General features: G+C 38.5%; 1 protein-coding gene across 1 annotated transcript in view; it reads right to left on the bottom strand.

The window, feature by feature from the left end:
* Positions 1-350: 350 nt before the first annotated feature.
* The window catches only part of LOC139733338 (golgin subfamily A member 2-like), a 30,545-nt gene continuing 12,133 nt past the window's right edge, over positions 351-18,762 (bottom strand). Inside the window, exons 12-24 of the mRNA XM_071644175.1 lie at positions 18,405-18,578; positions 17,626-17,733; positions 16,937-17,024; positions 15,744-15,868; positions 13,717-13,935; positions 12,686-12,799; positions 11,459-11,617; positions 10,238-10,372; positions 9,257-9,386; positions 8,265-8,441; positions 7,107-7,213; positions 950-1,133; positions 351-625 (exon numbers count right to left, since the gene is read on the bottom strand). Coding sequence (XP_071500276.1) covers positions 351-625; positions 950-1,133; positions 7,107-7,213; positions 8,265-8,441; positions 9,257-9,386; positions 10,238-10,372; positions 11,459-11,617; positions 12,686-12,799; positions 13,717-13,935; positions 15,744-15,868; positions 16,937-17,024; positions 17,626-17,733; positions 18,405-18,578 — 1,995 coding nt within the window. The remainder of the gene's footprint in view (positions 626-949; positions 1,134-7,106; positions 7,214-8,264; positions 8,442-9,256; positions 9,387-10,237; positions 10,373-11,458; positions 11,618-12,685; positions 12,800-13,716; positions 13,936-15,743; positions 15,869-16,936; positions 17,025-17,625; positions 17,734-18,404; positions 18,579-18,762) is intronic.

Here is an 18,762-nt window from a genome sequence, read left to right as displayed (position 1 = left end):
CAGTCTTGATGAACTTGAGCAGAGGTTTTTCTTCCACAATATCTTTGACTGCATCAAAGACACAATGTCACAACAATGATTGGATGGTATGTTGGCAGTTAAAGACAACCTTTCAGTTAATCCATTTTTCTTCTTTCTAAAAAGGAAGCAAATCTCCATGCACAGTTTATTAAAGAACAACTGGAATATTTTTTCCATGTTGATGGACATACATTGTATATCCCAGATGGATTAGAAGCAAGATGTAAACGGCATAAAGTCTCAAGTTGTGCAGTGAAAGGATCCCTGCAGCTCTACTGCTTGCCCAAGTAGTTCTTTGGATGCAACAAGGTTCCTCCCTTGGCTAGAGATCATACATGCCAGACGACGTCGGAACAGTACTTGCACGGCATGAAGTCACGATCGAGGATGGTGCTGCGGTCGATCATCGCCGGCGTCCCACCCATCTGATGGAGGAGTTGTATGATCTGCTGGGCGGTGTGCTCACTACGAGGCAGCTGGTCTGGGGAGGGTAGCGATGAGAGACTGTTGGCAAGCTGATGGTGTTCGTCGGCCAGCGATACCTCCTCAAACTGGGGTTCATCTGCGCCCTCTGTAGATGAAGACGGCCAGTCCGTACCAATGTCTACAGCAAATTAAGATGAGCGATATCTCAATACATTGACATGTCTTTATAGAGTCATCCTGAATGATTAAAGTAAACCAAAAGCCAAACACAAATCTTGATTGAGCAAAAGCAGCAATATTGATAGAATACTAAATTAGTGGAGGTTTCAGGAAAATAGGACAGTCCTTTCAAAAGTTATGATTTTTTTTGTGTGTGTGCAGTCATTGTGGATAGGAAGATTAATAAATAAAACCCTGCAATACAAGAGAGGAACCTTTTTAAATTTAGCTCACTGCTACTTGTGAATGTAATGTTAAGGGAGGAACATGATAGGCAGCTCACCATTTTCACCTGAATGCTGCATCTCCTCTGTTGCTTCCGTTGCTTCACTGATCTTGAAAGCGTTCCTTGTGTCCCGGGGAGGCGTGAGGGCGCTGTTGATGTCACTCTGACGGACGTACGGCTGGAGGTGCTGCTTCTCCTGTAGGAGCTGGACTACGAGGTTCTGGAGCTGGGTCAGCTTGGACTGGGGTAGAGGTGAAGGAGAACATGGTTTTACTTTATTGAGAAAAATCCACTCTTTGAAAATGATACGCAATATTAACTGTAAAGCACTCCATGACCACTCCTGAGGCATTCAAAACTCTGTACGAACAGGTAAGGTGGCCCTGAAACTTATGTTGCTTTGGAGGCTAGGTTCATGAGCACTCCTGAGGAGCTCTCAAAAAGTCTGTATTAACGGTCATCAAAGTTTGGAGTGCTTCCGCCTCTCATGCCATTCATACAGTTTATACATTAGACTTTCCCCCAGCACTAAAAAAGTTTACCATAACAGTTACGCCTCTCCTGGCTATTTTGTGTATGGTCTTGGCAGGCAGTGATTATCTGTATGAAATTACCGAAATGGGCACAAGCTGGGCCACTTCAAGTGTGTTCCTGGGTCTAACTTTGTGTACGAATGGGATATGAGACAGGAGGGCTTCCAGCATATGTTCATCAAAATCAGGGAATTCCAAGAAGCTTGTAGGGATCTACACATGTTTTACATGTATCTCAATGGGCTAAAACCATTGCAGAACCAGGGAGGTTTTCATATTCTTTGCCAGGACTAAAACAAGTACATGTAGTCAAAGCTTTGGGTTTGAATTCAAAGAAGACTAGCTAAGCTATTTTAATTTATCATTTAGATATTTCTGTTTGAGATAACAAAAACAATAACATAAAATGTTTTCACTTTACTTTTTGTTCTTGGAACTTCTGGTACCTTAAAAAATCTGCAAATATCACATTTTGTTTTACGAAATTAACTTGTCACAATCAATTTTCCCAGTTGCTCGGGGCAACTAAAATTCACTGGAGGGCAGATAATATCCAAAGTGTATCTGCCTGTATTAGAGTATGAGGAGCATGTCCAAATGACAACAGGGAGAGAATTACATTGTATGTCTGTGATCTCCTGTTGACACTTGTAATGTTATAAAAAAAAAGCACATGAGGCTTGATGGAAGAGTAACAGTTTAACCCTAACTAGGCCGGGCTATTTAGGTAGATGATAGAGCCGCGGGGGCCTCCCAGGCCCCCACTCCGGATCTCGGCCGTCGACCGCGCGATCGCGACGAAAATTGGCACACGCATTGCCTCTGATGTAATCTAAAGTACCATGAAGTTAATTTTTTCAAAAATTATCATTTACACTAAATTATGCTAATTTATGCATAATGATGCATGAAATCAGACAATTTGGTATAAATCACTAAATAAAGCTCAAAACACACACATTTTTGGTGTAAATATTCTTTTGAGTATCATTAGCAAATGTAAGAGAAAAAAACTGCACAATCACAAAAAATTTTCAAAGTATTTTAATGTTTCTTAAATTTCTTATGTATTTCGTTGTTTTTACGACTTTATGTTTTTCATTGGTTTTTCGATGAAATTTGTCCGTGACATTGTTCCGAACAAGAAAATGCGTTATTAATTGATTTTAATCAATAAACCCCCAAAATAATCATGCTTTTATGAAATATGCCTGTAAACACAGTTTGCATTGAAATTGTACACAAATTCACGTTTTTGAGAAGTTTTTGGTCTAACATGCACGTGCATATTTATGCGCAACTTCGGAACCACGCACCCGGGCATCGCAAATTTGGTGTCAAAAGATGTGGGAGACTCGAAAGAAAAAAGTCGTGAAACGTCGCGGCGATAGCTTCTCACGATAGCGATACATCCCGCGAAACATCGAGGGGGGGCCTCAGAGGCCCCACCCCCCCGGCCTAGTTAGGGTTAAAAGTCCATCATGGTTATTATGTTGCTTTGAAGAAAAACAGAAATATCAGAGAACATTAGTGATTTTTTTTTTTAATTGTACAAATAGAAAAGGTTGTCATTTGTTAAAGCTTACAAGTGTAGACAGTATGAAAAATTGGCAACCCTGTGTGATTTTGGAGTTGAGCAGGTCTCCATATGGTGCAAAAAAAAAAATCCCCAATTATAGCTTTTTTAACAAGAAAATGTTTCTTCTTGGTAAATAGAGTACTACATTTTAGCGTGTCTCCCTCAGCGGGTAAAATCTGTGATTGCACAAATATTGAAAAAAAAATTCAGTAAAATTTGTGGACAAAACAGATTCAGTTAAACTTTTCAAGAGCAGTATCAGTGTTGCAAATTTGCCTTACTCTGTAAACTTTTACGACGTACAAAACTTGTGCATTAAAGTGTTCAATCTTTTTCTCAATCATTCACTAATTTGATTCTCTAATTCTTCTACTTTCAGAACAAGTAACACAATATTAGGTTGGACTTGCCCTTTAAAGACTTCAGCTTGAAACATGAACGCCATCAATGGGTGTTTCCACCTATACATTGTAGGTCATTTACGTTTTAGTCACTCGCATCTGTTTCAGTCAACTATTAAATATGTCAAGTGGAGTGGAAATCCCTTTGGAATATGGGAAAACTGCTGTATGAATGCCTTATATCTTCTCTTACATTGAAGAAGGAAATTCTAGAAGAGATGTTGTTGATGTTGTTTGCTTGTTGTCTCACAATGCGACTGGTTAGTTCTAGAATCATGCAGTGCCAAAGGCCTCAAAGAAGATTTGAAGTTGACAGTATGCCAACTTTACAATCAGGGCTCATGGCTGGCAAAACATCTCAACTCTACATCGGAATGATAAGGCGAGGACTTCATATGACACGTAGAAGATTTAGGGCAAAACTGGTTGCAAATCTTGCACAACAAATTCACACCAGAGAGCAGAAAATTCTGGATTATCTCAAGCTGATAAGATAAGAATTAATCTCTGGATAAATAGTTGGTGGGATTGAAGGTTAGTGACAAAAAATCAGATACCACAGATCTAGGGATGACACCACTGCGGGGACAACTAAGGAACAAGGTCAGGAAGATAATCTACATGTATTTCTCATTAATCTAATGACTGCCAAAGCAATAGTAAGTATTAGGGAGCGTGACTCTGTAATTTCACATGGATCACCTGTTTGAAATCAATGTCCCAGATCTGAGTGACTATTGATGTCAAACCCACATGCAGAGAGCTAGTGAACTATCAGGTGTTGACATGCTGTAGTTGTGTAATCACTCACATGGTATCATGCACCCCATTCTCATGATCAAAACCAATGACAGATGTAATCTGCCGCTGATGAAACTTGGCACCAGATTAGAGTGCCCTATTGATGGCATCTTGTACACAACAGTTTCTATGGTAACTGGTGTCAGACAAGAAATGGTTCGGTGATGTTACCCAAGATGACAAACCTCACACTTCACCTCTGTGCTAGAAGTGTTGTGGTCTGGTGGCAAATTACTTGGCTCATGGCGATAGGGACATGGGTTCAAACCGAAACCCAAAACAGCACTGCAGTCCATCGTAACAACAGTGCTACTGTTTCCCTCTAAATGAATGTCTTATTTGTTGATCTGTCTTTTAAAAGAAACAAAAAGATATCCAATCACTCTCCTGGTAATTTAAAAAAGGTCAAATTGCTTTTTCTCTCATAAATCAGAATTTTAAAAAGGCATGTTGGTGTCAGAGAAAAAAAAATATTACACTGACAGAATGTGTTGGTTTTTTTTTTTGTTTTGTTTTGTTTTTGTTTTTTTTTGGGGGGGGGTCTTATTTCACTGGTAGCCATAAGTGCAATAAAGTTTACTTTTCCAGTTTTAATGAATCAGGCCTGAAGGTTTAAAAGTCATTTTTAAGAAAAGCAAAGAACATTTACAAATGTAGAATAGTTATGTGCTTTATTTTGCTCCATATTTTATAAATAATGTACCGATAAATATTAAGATGCAACAAAAATTCCACTTTTTTAAAGAGTTGTCAACGCTTGGCGTGAGTCACGTGGTATAAAAAAGGAATGAAATGTTCCAACGTACTCTCAAACTTGCAACATACTTAGGCTTTTCTAAAGACAAACACAAAGTGCAAAAATAGATATAGAATTCTTGCACAACAGGCATCTTATGTATTACCCAAGGCACACTCCTACACACATTTATAAGTCCCACAGATAAACACTCGTCAATCTGACAAAGAGACATTGAAAATGGATTAAACAAAAGTCAATATCATGTGCAGCAACAAATTTAACTAAAGCTGGATGGAAATACAGGATCCAGCAATTGCGGAACATGATTCTCTATCTTGGATGGGAAATAATTAACTTTTAGAGGGTCGGCTTATCTAATTGGATCGTGAGTTGCTGAGCGTTTGTAAAGGACAATGATCTTTGGACCAAAGAGCAATGTATGACCTTGGTTTAAATGGCAGTGAGTCATCTGTTGAACACAGTGTAGTATCTCCTCAAATCTGTGTGTATGGTGTGTGTTTGCATCTTGCACTAGTAAGTTAAGTTTACTTGTGTGTTACGTTTGCTGTGGGTGTATGAGTGTGTATGTGTACCGTGTTTGGTGTATGTGCTAGTGTAGATTGTACGCACATTACAATTATAGTTGTTTACAGCCTTTGTACGTGATGTGTGTGCATTTTGTGTCATCACACATCTGTGTAATTTGTAATTGCATAATCAGCCTCTTTTTTTTTTCTTTCTTTTTATCTGTAGCATGATGTTGGTGAAGTCCAAATTTGCCACAAAAGATCACATCACCACTTGTTAAATTGCAGCTATTGAAAATTGGTTGCCTATTTTCCGAGTTACTTGGTATGTGGCACAATTACATTTTCACAAAAACTAAGTGATTTGGTAATAAAGAGAAAAAATGACTACTTTTTCCTAACATCCTACAATTCAAAAGGGAAAAGAAAATGTTCACCCCCTTAATACTTTTCATCAATTCAAGAAAGGAAAGTTGATAATGCAACTATTACATTCATAAGTCTTTTATTTGTAAAAGTACTGTTACCAATGAAAATGAAACTAAAAGCAAGGAAATAAAAAAGAATAGTGGGGTGCAAAAACACTTTCTCTTTGGAAAAACAATGCATTCACTTAAGAAACAAATCTCCTTATTCTTAATAATCCTTATTCTTATAGACTACAAATGACATTTGTACTCTGAAAAACTAAGTAGATCAGGACATGGGTGCAAAAAGTAGTCTAAGAAAATGCAGTTCGCTCTACAAAAGTAAGAACCTTGAACCTTTTTCATCCTACATGTGGGAACCCTTTTCTGGAAATAGGTTACAAAATCACTGTCATCAGCATACAAGATATGAGACAAACACAAAGACTTTGAACTATGCTGAACAAGGTATTATACACAATGGGTAGAGTCAAGTGTTAAGATAATACAAATAGACATATCACAGATCCAAAAAAAAATGCGACTGCACTATTTAATCACCAGCTATATTTCACATGCCACATCAGCTAAAGCTGAGAATGAGGTGATTATCAGAAGACATTTAATATGACCTGCACTGAATGCAATACAAAGGTCTCTCCATTCCTGATTGATGCATCATAAACTGTGTAACATCCTAGTCCTGTAAAATAAGGAATGTTCGCATGCATTTTAATTTTGCGAATTTCACGAGATGAATTTCGCGGAATTAAAATGCACGCTAAAGATCTTGTCTACACTATCTGCACTGAATGTTAGAGGCAACTTGCGAAAATTTCATGCGGCAAATAAGGCTGTCTGCTTCCATTCACAAAAATTTCATGCCGTGAAAATATTGTGTTTATAGTAATTTGTTTTTTCACAAATGTGCTTGGGAGCTACTGTGGTGGGATGGGGGGTTATTTACTCCTCAAAATCAGCGCATTATGAAGACACAACGGTGTAAATGATTTGCTTTTGATGACTGATAAAATGAGGAATAAAGTACAAAAGGACTGATGAATGTATGAATAAATTGAAATTAGGAACTGGATAATACATGACATAATCAATACAACACAATCGATACAATCAATCAATATGTGATTTATTCAATCACTGTTCTCTGCCTACGACCAAAGAATTAAAGAACAAAAATAGATGTGTGAGAAGCATTGGATGTCTTACCTCCATGACTTCTTTCTCTGAGGCTAACATGGCAACAAATCTTTCCCTGTCGTCCTGTCTCCTCTTCATGATATCTCTCTGGTTGTGATACAGTGTGATGTATTCCCCTGGGTAGACAAGCACAACAGTCATGGTAGTTTAGTAGAAATAATAAATGGTATACCACTTTTTAAAATTGTATCCTATCACCCTACAAAAGAAATAATTTTGCTTTGTTCATATTTCATCAAATGCATGTTTCTTATTTGTTATATCCATGTACAGAGAACTTTGACATGATGAATACCTACAACATCTGATCGTACTGAGTAAATGCAATTCCAGAAGGCAAGACAGTAACACAATTTCTCATTAATCACAGTCTTAGCTTTCCCAATCTAGAAGTGTTATTTGGACAAAATGTTAGTAATTATTTCATGTATCGAACTCGGTGCTCTTTCCACCACATCTTACTTCTGCATTGTGTATCCAGTCAACTACCCCCTGGACAACTACCCCATCTCCCCACCCCCAACTATCCCCAGGAATAATCATGCCTACCCCCCCCCCCCCCCCCCCCCCCCCCTCCTGCCCCAGTTGTCCTGGGGAGCAATTATCCTGGGTGTAATTGCCTGGAGGGTAATGGTTTGACCTCACTGTCCCCCTGCATCATTTACTATTTTGGCACACTGTGGCACTGTCAGACACACTGTGGCACTGTCAGACACACTGTGGCACTGTCAGACACACTGTGGCATCATTTCTACAACACTGTGGCACTGTCATAGGCACTGTTTCATCATTTCTACAATACTGTGGCACTGTCAGACACACTGTGGCATCATTTCTATAACACTGTGACACTGCCAGAGACACTGTGGCATCATTTCTACAACACTGTGGCACTGTCAGACACACTGTGGCATCATTTCTACACACTGTGACACTGCCAGAGACACTGTGGCATCATTTCTACAACACTGTGGCACTGTCAGAGACACTGTGGCATAATTTCTACAACAGTGTGACACTGTCATAAACTTTGTGGCATGGTCTCTTGTAACACCGTGGACTGTTCATGGACACTGTGGCACCATTATAGACACTGTGTCATTATTTCTTGCCACACTGTGGCATCATTTCTCGCCACACTGTAGCAAGCATCATCACATCTCTCACCTATCGTCTCTGTCTCTCCAGCCAGCTGTAGGTTGACGTGTTCCAGCTCCTGGATCCTGTCATCCAGCTCTGCCTTCTCTCTCATCACAATACAAAACTTCTCTTGGAGTTTCTCCATGGCCAGCTCCAGGGTCTCATAGGCCTCCTGAGTAACTGGACTCTCCACTCTGGAAGAGCCTGAGGAAATTGGGGAAGGGGAAGGGGGAGGGGTGGAGGAAGGAATAAGCTTGCCAACATAAGTCAGTTATGGCAATCAACTTCTGGAAAGACAATTTTTGGAAGCCAACCTCTGATGAATTATTTATTTCCTAGCATCGTGTCCTTAATAATTTCTCAAAAATATTCCAAAAACAACAACCCACATTTATGGATGACTGTTATCTTTCATGAATTGACATGATTTCTATAGAGAAGTCTATAAAGTCTTTCTATAAAGACATTTTAGTGGAACAAATTAAACAAAATAGGAAGGGGTTCCTTTAGAAGAACCATTGCCTAGTAACAGACTCATTATGTGATCCTTTAAAGGAAACTGTAATTAACATGTGGTATAGCTGTGATACAGTTGTGGTACAGGTGTGGTATAAATGCAGTACAGCTGTAGTACAGCTGTGGTATAGCTGTAGTACAGATATGGTACAGCTGTAGTACAGCTGTAGTATAGCTGTGGTACAGCTGTGGTAAAGATGTAGTATGGATGCAGTATAGCTGTAGTACAGCTGTGGTATAGCTGTAGTACAGATATGGTACAGATGTAGTAGAGATATGGTATAGCTGTAGTACAGCTGTGGTATAGCTGTAGTATAGCTGTGGTATAGTGGTGGTATAGATTTAGTATGGATGAAGCATAGATGTAGTACACTGTAGTACATCTGTGGTATAGCTGTAGTACAGATATGGTATAGTTGTAGTACAGCTGTGGTGCAGCTACATGTATAGTATAGCTATGGTACAGATGTGGTAGAGCTGTGGTATAACTGGTGCCTACTCACTGAGGTCATATCTCATGGAGTCTGTCTCTTTGAGCAGCATCTTATACTCCTCCTGCTGATCGTCCAAGGCTCGCTTCAGTCCGTCCCTCTCCATTTCTAGCTGCCTGATGGCAGCAGACAGGTGATCCACCTTTGGAAATGATTCAAGATATCTCATGCATCATTCAAACTATGAGACCACTCTTCCATTGTTAAGATTCGATCGTGTGGGAATACCATGCAATGGGAAGGCTGATTAGATCTGAATTTATTTGGGATTTCCCACAGCAACTTGTGTACAGCTTTATCACTGATTTCTACGAAAGTACACTTACAGCCGAAGATTCTACACAATAGTCAAATGTTAATGATAAGCGTATGCTTCGGTGCACATAATTGCTGATGGGGATACTCTATTCTAGCCAGGCCTGTGCTAGTTGTGGTTTTTGAATGTGCCCAGATCGATTCAATCAGGCCAACCTTCTCTTCCTACCCTCTCGGGTCTGTAACTAGAAATGATTGCATTGTCTGATTTGTCTTCTATGCAAATACATTGTAGTAAGAGAAGTACTTTACTACATGACCTTGCAAAGTCTAGATATTTGTAAGTGACTTTCATTGGCTTCTAATGATTGCACTTTTGCTGAAGATATCGATCCATTCCTGGTACTTTCTCCTATATCAGAGATCGGTACAGATTGGCTGGTCAGTCATGGTTGAATCTGGCTCAGCTGCCAATACAATAATCAGTTACAGCATTACCTGGATGAGAAGTTTCTAGTTTAATCAGGTATCCAATCCAGTGTTCAAAATGCATAAGTTGTAACTTCACTCACATTGAGAGCTATAGAAAAGTTACTCAGTATGCATGCACATGTCAGCATATGACATACACACTATCTGTAGACACATATCATGTACAAATTCCCAAAGGTTTTTTATACTGACATTGCTTCAGTTATTACTTCAAGCACTGTTCTGGACTTCTCTTCAAAGTCTTACCATATCATTTCGGTCTGTTTTGGGGCTCTCTCCATCCGTCTCCTCCGTAGAGTTTGATGACGGCTGATAAGTCTCCAAGCTTGCTATTCTTACTCTCAGCTTACTGTTCTCGTTGCCTAAGGCATGGATCTTCTCCTGGACCAATGAAACACAACGTCAAATGAATGATTAGAAATGAAAGAAATGACTCTCCTTGCATCCCTCAGATGGGTTGTAAAAACAGTTACCATCTCATCTGAGTGAAAATTTAGAAATGTTTTGTTGGAAAATTCACTATTATATTGCAGGTTGCGCTGAGTGCATTGGGTTTCTTAGTGCAAAGAAGAATCTAGCATCTACACTATGAACTGACATCAAGATCTTTCCACAAAACCGAAAATGAATAGGTGGTCTGCATATACAATAAAACAATTATCAATTGGTATTACTACCGTAGTTGATTATCACTAATTGATTATCACTCATTGATTATTGCCAATTGATTATCACCAACTGATCACCATTGGTTTATCATTGTTAATTCAAAAGCACTTATTACCTCCGCCAAGGGAGGAGGTTATGCTTTCGTTACTGTTGGTTTGTTCGTTTTTCATTCGTTCGTTTGTCCGTGTGCAAAATAACTCAAAAGTAGCTAACGGATTGCAATGAAACTTGCATGAAAGGTTGAGAATGACACAAGTAACAAAAAATTTACTTTTGGTAGTGATCCGAGAATTTTGGGGGAATTTATGAAGGATTTTTGATATTTTGGCACGTAGGGTCAATGAACTTGGGAGTTCAGGCTGCGCGTATTTGTAAGGTTTGCATGCGCGCACTAAAGTGCGTGCTCTAGTTTCTGCTAGGGCGAGGCGCGCCGTGCAGCTGAGGGTTTACGACGTATCAAAGGCTTCTATATTGGGAAACCAGGCGACTTTCAGCACATGTTTGTCATGCTATAAGTACGTATGGGAGCCGGGTGGAAATCTATAATATCTCTAATGGAAGAACAAGATTAGTGGTGGAATTGAGCTGCCTGCTTGGCGGAGGTCTGTGCTCTCAGTGTGCTTCTCTAGTTTATGATCATTTATTGATGATCACTAATTGATTATCATGACATGAGTATCAGTAATTGAGTATCACTACATTATTGAATATCACTACATTATTGATTATCACTAATTGATTATCCCTAATTGATTATCACTACACAAAGGATAATGAAAGGGATGGTTTTGCACTAACCTGTGCCTGTTGTAGGTCTATCCTGAGGGACTCGTTGACGGTTCCCTGGGCTTCAAAGTGCTGAGCCCTGTCTGCCAAGGTGGCATGCTGCATCAGCTGTTTGTTCATCTCATACGTCTGGGTCTTCAGCCGTTCTAATTCACTCTCACTGGATTCCAACTGCAGAGTAGAAAACTTTTTATATTAACAGTGGATATTTTCTGTTTCTATTTTTCCCTACAGCAAAACCATTTCACAGTGGTAAAAATATGCACTGATGACTGATAAGCAGTGATTTGTAATATTGACAGATTCTGTGCCTTAGACATGTCTTACATTTTTATAATTCTTGGGGCCAATGAAGTATAAAGGAACAAACAATGTAATTCATAGCTCCCTCCAGTATAGATAAAATTAGTAAGGTGCCAATTAAACGTCAGCAACAAGGAATGAACACAGAAATTTTAGACAGAAAAAAAAAGGTGTTGTACATGTACCACTCAATGAAAGAGAATTCTTAAAGGACAAGTTCACCTTCATAGACATGTGGGTTGAGTGAATGCAGCAATATTAGTAGAACACATCAGCGAAAGTTTGAGGAAAATCGGACAATCCGTTCAAAAGTTATGAATTTTTTGAAGTTTCTGCTCAGTCCCGGCTGGATGAAAAGACTAAGTAAGCTTGTGATGTCACATGAGTACAACGATGTAAAGAAAGAATAAAGAAAATTCAACATATTTCCATTTTTCTCGCATAACAAAAGAACACTCAACTTCTCTCTTTCAGAAGGCAGGGGGAATAATATTACCCTTAACATACGTCAGTAGCAAGTCGAAGAAATGTGCACTTTCTTCAAAAAGTAAAGTTTTGTGAAATTCTCTTTTTATTTTCCTTATATAGTTGTACGCATGTGACATCATACACTGTAGTAGTCTTCTCTTCCAGCAGTGACTGCGCAGATACTTAAAATAATCGTAACTCTTGAACGGACTGGTCAATTTTCCTCAAACTTTCACTGATGTGTTCTACTAATATTGCTGCATTTTCTCAATCCTTATGTATATGAAGGTGGACTTGTCCTTTAAACTGAAAAGTGGTGGTACAATACCTACCTAGTATTGCTAGGATAACTAAACAGTGTATCATCATTCATGTATATTGCATACCAGGGTACTACTTGATATTACCATAACAAGCTGTGACCGACATTGACAAATAAAATTCCAACTTATCTAGTATAACACTGACCTTTGACCTTGTGTCCTCTAGCTCACTCTCTTGTTGACCTAGCCTTGACCCCAATTCACTGCTGACATGCTGCTCAGATTGTAGCTGTGTGGTCAGCTCCATGTTGTCTTGACTCTGTGACAAACACAAAAACACAAATCCATGTTTTTTCAGCTCTATGACAAACACAAAAACACAGATCCATGTTTTCTCAACTCTAAGACAACACCGACACACAGATTCCTGATTTCTTGGCTCTATGTCACACATACTCAAATATATGTTATATCAAATATCCATATCTCTGTAATTCCCTATTGGTAACTTTTCCACTTTACACTTTTGTGAATGTTTTTTTTTTTTTTTTGGGGGGGGGGTTCAAATAGATTGAGGAATGCAAATAATCATACATTAAAAACTGTGACAGAAGTTGGAATCGATATCTACAAGGTCGCTTATCAGTGTTTTACCAATGTCCTCTATTGTACATTTAGGTGGGGGAAAAAAAAGACAGACACACAGTTATGCATATGCAAGACTCCATTTTGCAGAAACAAACACTTACTAACAATGCATTTTTCAAATTTTCCTCCTTTTTTTAAGTGCCAAAATCTTTCTGTTTTTCTGCTACACTGATTCTCAAGACAACTTTAAACAAAAATACTTCAGTTAAACACTAAAGAAAGAAAAGAAAATTTATATTGAATAAGCAGACTACAGGTATGTGTCAGTAAGGTAACTAAATATCAGCCTGCAAATGTCTTGCAAATATCAAAGGGTGGATGAATGATAAAGTACCTCCTGCCCTCTCATTAGTACAAGAAGTTTGTAACCAGCTAGACTCTCTGACTTCACCAAATGGGGCAAAGCAGATGTCATTCAAGTATCAATTAAACCCTTTGTATGCTTTTAGTGCTGAGTGACACAGAAAACCAAAAAGCACTGTATCCACTGTCCAAAGTCCCTGACACAGAATGGGTTAAGTGAAGAGCTGGATCAAGTAATGTCCATGTAGACGTAAACCTGGCCTTGCCTGACATAGCACCACTCACCATCTTGACGAAGGCCGTCTGGAGCTCCTCCAGCTGTACCTTGAGTTCCTTGTTCTGGGCCAAGGCCCGGCTGATGGTGGCCTTATCACTCTGGATCCCTTCCAACAAGGAGCCCTTGTCCACTGCCTCCTCCTGGAGCCTACCAAGGTCCCTCCTCAAGGTCTCAGCCTCCTCCTCCTTCTCCTGGTACAGCTGGCTCAGGTTGGCATTGTCCGTCGCCTGGACGGTCAAGAGAGATATAATTTATTTTTCTTACGGAGCTGTGTATAGATAATATCACTCTGCACCTTGAGTCCCTTACTAGATGGAATTTGTGCATGAAAAGTTTGATTGTCATAATCATCAAATCATAATCCTGACACCAATGATAATAGCAATAGCAATTATAATGGTTACAATAGTAATAGTAGTAATGACTGTGATAACAACAATGATGATAACACTAAGTCATAATAATAACAATAATAAAAGCAAGAGTAGCAATAATGGTAACAATAACAACAACAATAAGAAAAATGATAGCCACAAAAGAGAAAATGCACTGTATACTACACTTCAAGTTAAGCACCTTGAAAAGGAGTATATATCGGCAGTGCTTTACTGTACAAGCTGAAATTTTCGCAGTGGTTTTATTTTTGCGAATTTCATGAATCGCCTTTGAACCGCGAACCTCGAAATTAACAACACGCGAAAATGTCCTCTAAGTAGCAATTCGCGAAAATATCTATACGCGAAAATTTCAGCTCGTACAGTATGTTACTGCTCATATCATCATTAGGAGAGCACTAGTAGCAGCAGTAGTGATTTTAATCAAAAGAACACTCAAAGTGAGGATAATGACAAGAATGATCAGCAGAAGAACAACCATATTACACCTAACTCCAAATCTCCTAATACATGTATCTCCTTTTAAGATTTTAGAGTTACTCCATGTATTCAAAATGGTGCCTTTGCTCTTTCTTTAACAAAGTAAATATCATCCATTCTCACAAAAACACACATACATATCTACCCTTTAATGGTCATGTGAAACTCAATAAAGTTTGCAATTCAAAACTTGTGCGACATGGGTTTAACTTCATGACAGAATGTGTATCATTTTCAAATGGAATTTCCTTCATAGGAATGTGTGATCATTGAAAGCTTCCGGTAATCAGATTTTTTTTTTCTGCACGTGGCAAGAACTGACAAAGAATCCAAGACTACTTTCACTTTCTCCATTTTAACTTTTAGAAGAAATGATAGATTAGCTGATCGAGTTCTCATTCGGAAACAATGTCTGTACAGACAGGAAGGAATTATCATCTCCCAACTCACAGAAAAGAGTGAGAGACATTCATAGGCAGAAAGAGACTTGAGGCAAAAAAGGAATAGACTAACAGACACCTGATCCTGGCTAGAGGTAACAAGACATTAAATATATTATCATTTACAAAAGTTACATTACTTAGCAGGTGGATAGTATGGAAATGTGTAGAGTTTACGCACACTATGCAATGCTAAGAAATTTACACCAGGTGCATTCTATAGAAACATAAATATATCCTTATTAACTCATCAATTAAGCCCATATTCAATACCATATTCAATCCTGACATTTAAAGTCACAGCACATGGACTCTGTATTCAGTCATTTCCTAATGCATCAAAATGGCTTTCACATGAAACTGCTGCATTATTTCACTCAAGTCAGATTGCCTACACTTGTAAAATTTTTTTGTGCATGAAACTTTCGTAAATTTTGTGAGAAGCCAAGATTCGTGAAAGTAAAATGCATGCAAAAGTTTTTGTCTACACAATGCACTGAATGCCAGTAGCCAATTCGTAAAGTTTCCATGCAGTGAAAAAGACCATTGGCTCCAATTATTTTGAGAATGTTTCATGCTGCTAATATTTCTGGTTTTGCAATATTATCTCACACATCATTACAACCAAATTTTGCAAGGGAATCAACGGAATACCAATACAATTACTTGGCGAAGTACAATGAGGTGCATGGGAACTCTAAGATTTTGCAGGAGTCATACCAGATTCTGGTACTGGGTGAGCATGGCCTGCCGTTCCTCTGTGAGGGCTGCTAGTCTTTGTTCCAGACGTATCACCTCCTCTTGACTCACGCTACTCACGCTCACGTCATCACGTATCTGGTCAGCTGTTGGCCGGAGAAAACATTACAGTGGTCAGTCAAAAAGTGCCTTTCATGAACATTCTCTCTTTGTATCAGTGTGTCCTCTATGACTGACCATTGAAATGTTTATGATTCTTCTTCATTGTGTTAAGTCTTGATTTGACAGGCCAGTGGTCAGTCAAAAAGGGTCCTTTTGAACCCTCTTTGTATCAATACCCTAAATGACTGACCACTGAAACTTTTCTAATAACACTTCCTTAATGTGCTAAGCCTTGATTTGAAAGGCCAGTCAATAGTATCAAAACAAAGCAAATTTAGCCATGAATGATAGCTGCAGTGACCTATGATTGCATAACTTTCCCATTTTTAATAAATGAGAAAACAATTAATGATATTTCATGAATTGTCTTCTTCAATAATGAATCTAAAGAGGGTAATGTGATATATTACTTTCACAAATCATATCTGTAAAAAATTCCACAAAGTTTCAGAGGTAAATCTACCAAGAGGGTACACAGGAATACTAGAAGACCTGATTCAGTACATATTTTTTTAATACAAGTATGCTAACTTTCACAACACAATTAACTATGGCAACTCCTAAACTGAACAGTCTTGTCGACTTCTCATATAACAGTGCAGAAAGTATTGTCAGCAATAGAAATAGATTAGATACAAGTGGTGAAACAAGTTCAGAGACTCCAACTCTCCCGTTTTTGACGGGAGATCTCCCGCCGAAAACTCATTTTTGCAAAATCTCCCGTTCTCCCGCCTATGATTTAATTTCTCCTGCCCTGGCTCTGTGTCTCCCGTTGGAAAGGATTTCTTACTTATTGCTATCGTATGTTGAAAAAATAAGCCTTAGACCTAGATAGCACTAGAGAGCATCTAGAACCTGGGAATTTCGCGCTTCGCGCACATCAACTTGGAATCTCCCGTTTGCAAGGCGTTTCGGGCGGGAGAATCTCCAGATCAGAAGGTGCTTTGGGTTGGAGTCTCTGCAAGTTGCTCATTTATAGCCCAATTTGTGTAAAAAGCAATAAAGACAAAATGATCCACTAAAGTAAAGAAGCTTGTTATTTTTACCTTTACCTTGATTTTCTTGTAAGGTGTTGATCTCCTGCTGCAGTTCCTCCTGTCTTGAAATCATCTGAGTCTTCTCAGCTTGTAACGACTCATTCTGCCCAAGATATGTCAGTAATAATGAAAAAAAAAAAAAAAAACATGAATGGTGATCAGTATATTCCTGTATTAACCCATTGAAGACAAGTTCTGAGTACACTCAGGCAGTTGTCTATAGAAAATGTGTGTTGTAGCAAATCAGCCTTTCCTTACGGGTTAATAGTGAAATACAAAATTCAATGTGAAATATCACAATGGGAGCTGACAGAGATACCTAAGGTTAATTCAACTTTTTTTGTGGTAATAATCAATACTATCATCACAATGACCTAATCTGCGATAGAAAGTAAATGTCATATTGATGACTGATACCAGTACATCAGCTAGTTTGATCCCTGTGGAAAAATAATTTGATAATGAAAAAACAAAGAGTCATAGGAGAACTTTGATTCATACTAATTTGACAGCCCCATCATCATGAATATTCTTGTAACAATGATCAATACCATCATCATCATTGGACAAAAAAAAAATCATCTTTATTACATCATTACCATCATTATCAACATCATCATAATAATCACACAAACCATCATCCTAATTGGCCCCATCACCACTGTCACCTCCAAACACACAAAACTGAATGTTTTTCATCCTACCTGAGAATTCAGTTGCTGGATGTGCTCTTGCAGTTGTAAGGAATGTTGCTGATATTGCTGATGAAGGTGTTGCCGCTCAGCAGTAAGTTGCTCTACTGACTGGACATACTACAAGGGCAACACAAGAAAGGCAACATTGAAAGTAACAACATAATATTCCTTTCTATCTGTCTTTATTTTGATCGGTCTAATGCACTTCAAACTAGACAGTACAGTACAGGGCCTTCCAATTACAACTAAACATGCTTTTAACAAATTTTTGCTACAATAAAGTAAAAGTTCAGGTCTTTTACTACGGTCCATAGTTCCCTTTGGTTATAAAAGAAAAAGAATCAATATAACAAAAGAAAACTGTCAGTCCCAAGGACTTTGATATAACAGGAGGCACTTGTATTCTCAAATTTGATATTTTCACAATAGACCGATATTAATTATGAGGCAATTGAACATTGTAATCAAATATATGTGAGTATTAAAGAAGATTAAACTATTTGCAATAATATAATTTTGACAATGTCAAATTGCATGCAAGTTTCAGATAAATATTCTCCCTCTATACTATTCTCTCTCTATTCTCTGTTTCTTTCATTCACTATCTCTATTTCTCTCACTTGTTAGTGCTACAAGAAAGATGACCCCCCCCCCCTAAAAAAAAATAAAAAATAAAAAATGATATGCATGTAGATATGCTAGGATGTAAAAGGTGATGTGTAATTTTTTCCCCTTTTATTGTTTTCATATCACTTTGTTTTGCATCACTCAACTTTGTCTTGTTTTACCTGAGCCAACTTTTTCTCCAGGTCTCCCTTCTCTTCTTGGATCCGATGGAGAACTGTCTGGGCCTCCTGACCCTGGCCGGACTGGGCAGTCAGCTGCTGGACCTGGAGTTCGGCCAGCTGTAGTCTCTCCTGGAGCTGACCCAATACTTGACCAAGCTGACCATTCTCTGAGGACTGGTCAGTAGGAAGGGAAGGGAGAAAGAAAATGGGAAACAGGCATCAATGGTAGCAAATAATTTCTAGCACTTCTGCAACAAACTTTCACAAAATCGGACTGAAGATGTAAACCGGAATCTGCTGAATAATCGGTGCTATATCTTTGTCAGTGAAGGGCAATTTGTCAATAAAATGCATTTTT

This window comes from Diadema antillarum, unplaced genomic scaffold (genome assembly GCF_040938485.1).
Source record: "Diadema antillarum isolate AM-2024a unplaced genomic scaffold, OU_Dant_1.0 seq00000472_RagTag, whole genome shotgun sequence".
In the NCBI taxonomy this organism is placed as follows: Eukaryota; Metazoa; Echinodermata; class Echinoidea; order Diadematoida; family Diadematidae; genus Diadema; species Diadema antillarum.
Note: the sequence above shows the minus strand (reverse complement) of the source record. Positions and strands in the feature narration are given on the sequence as shown.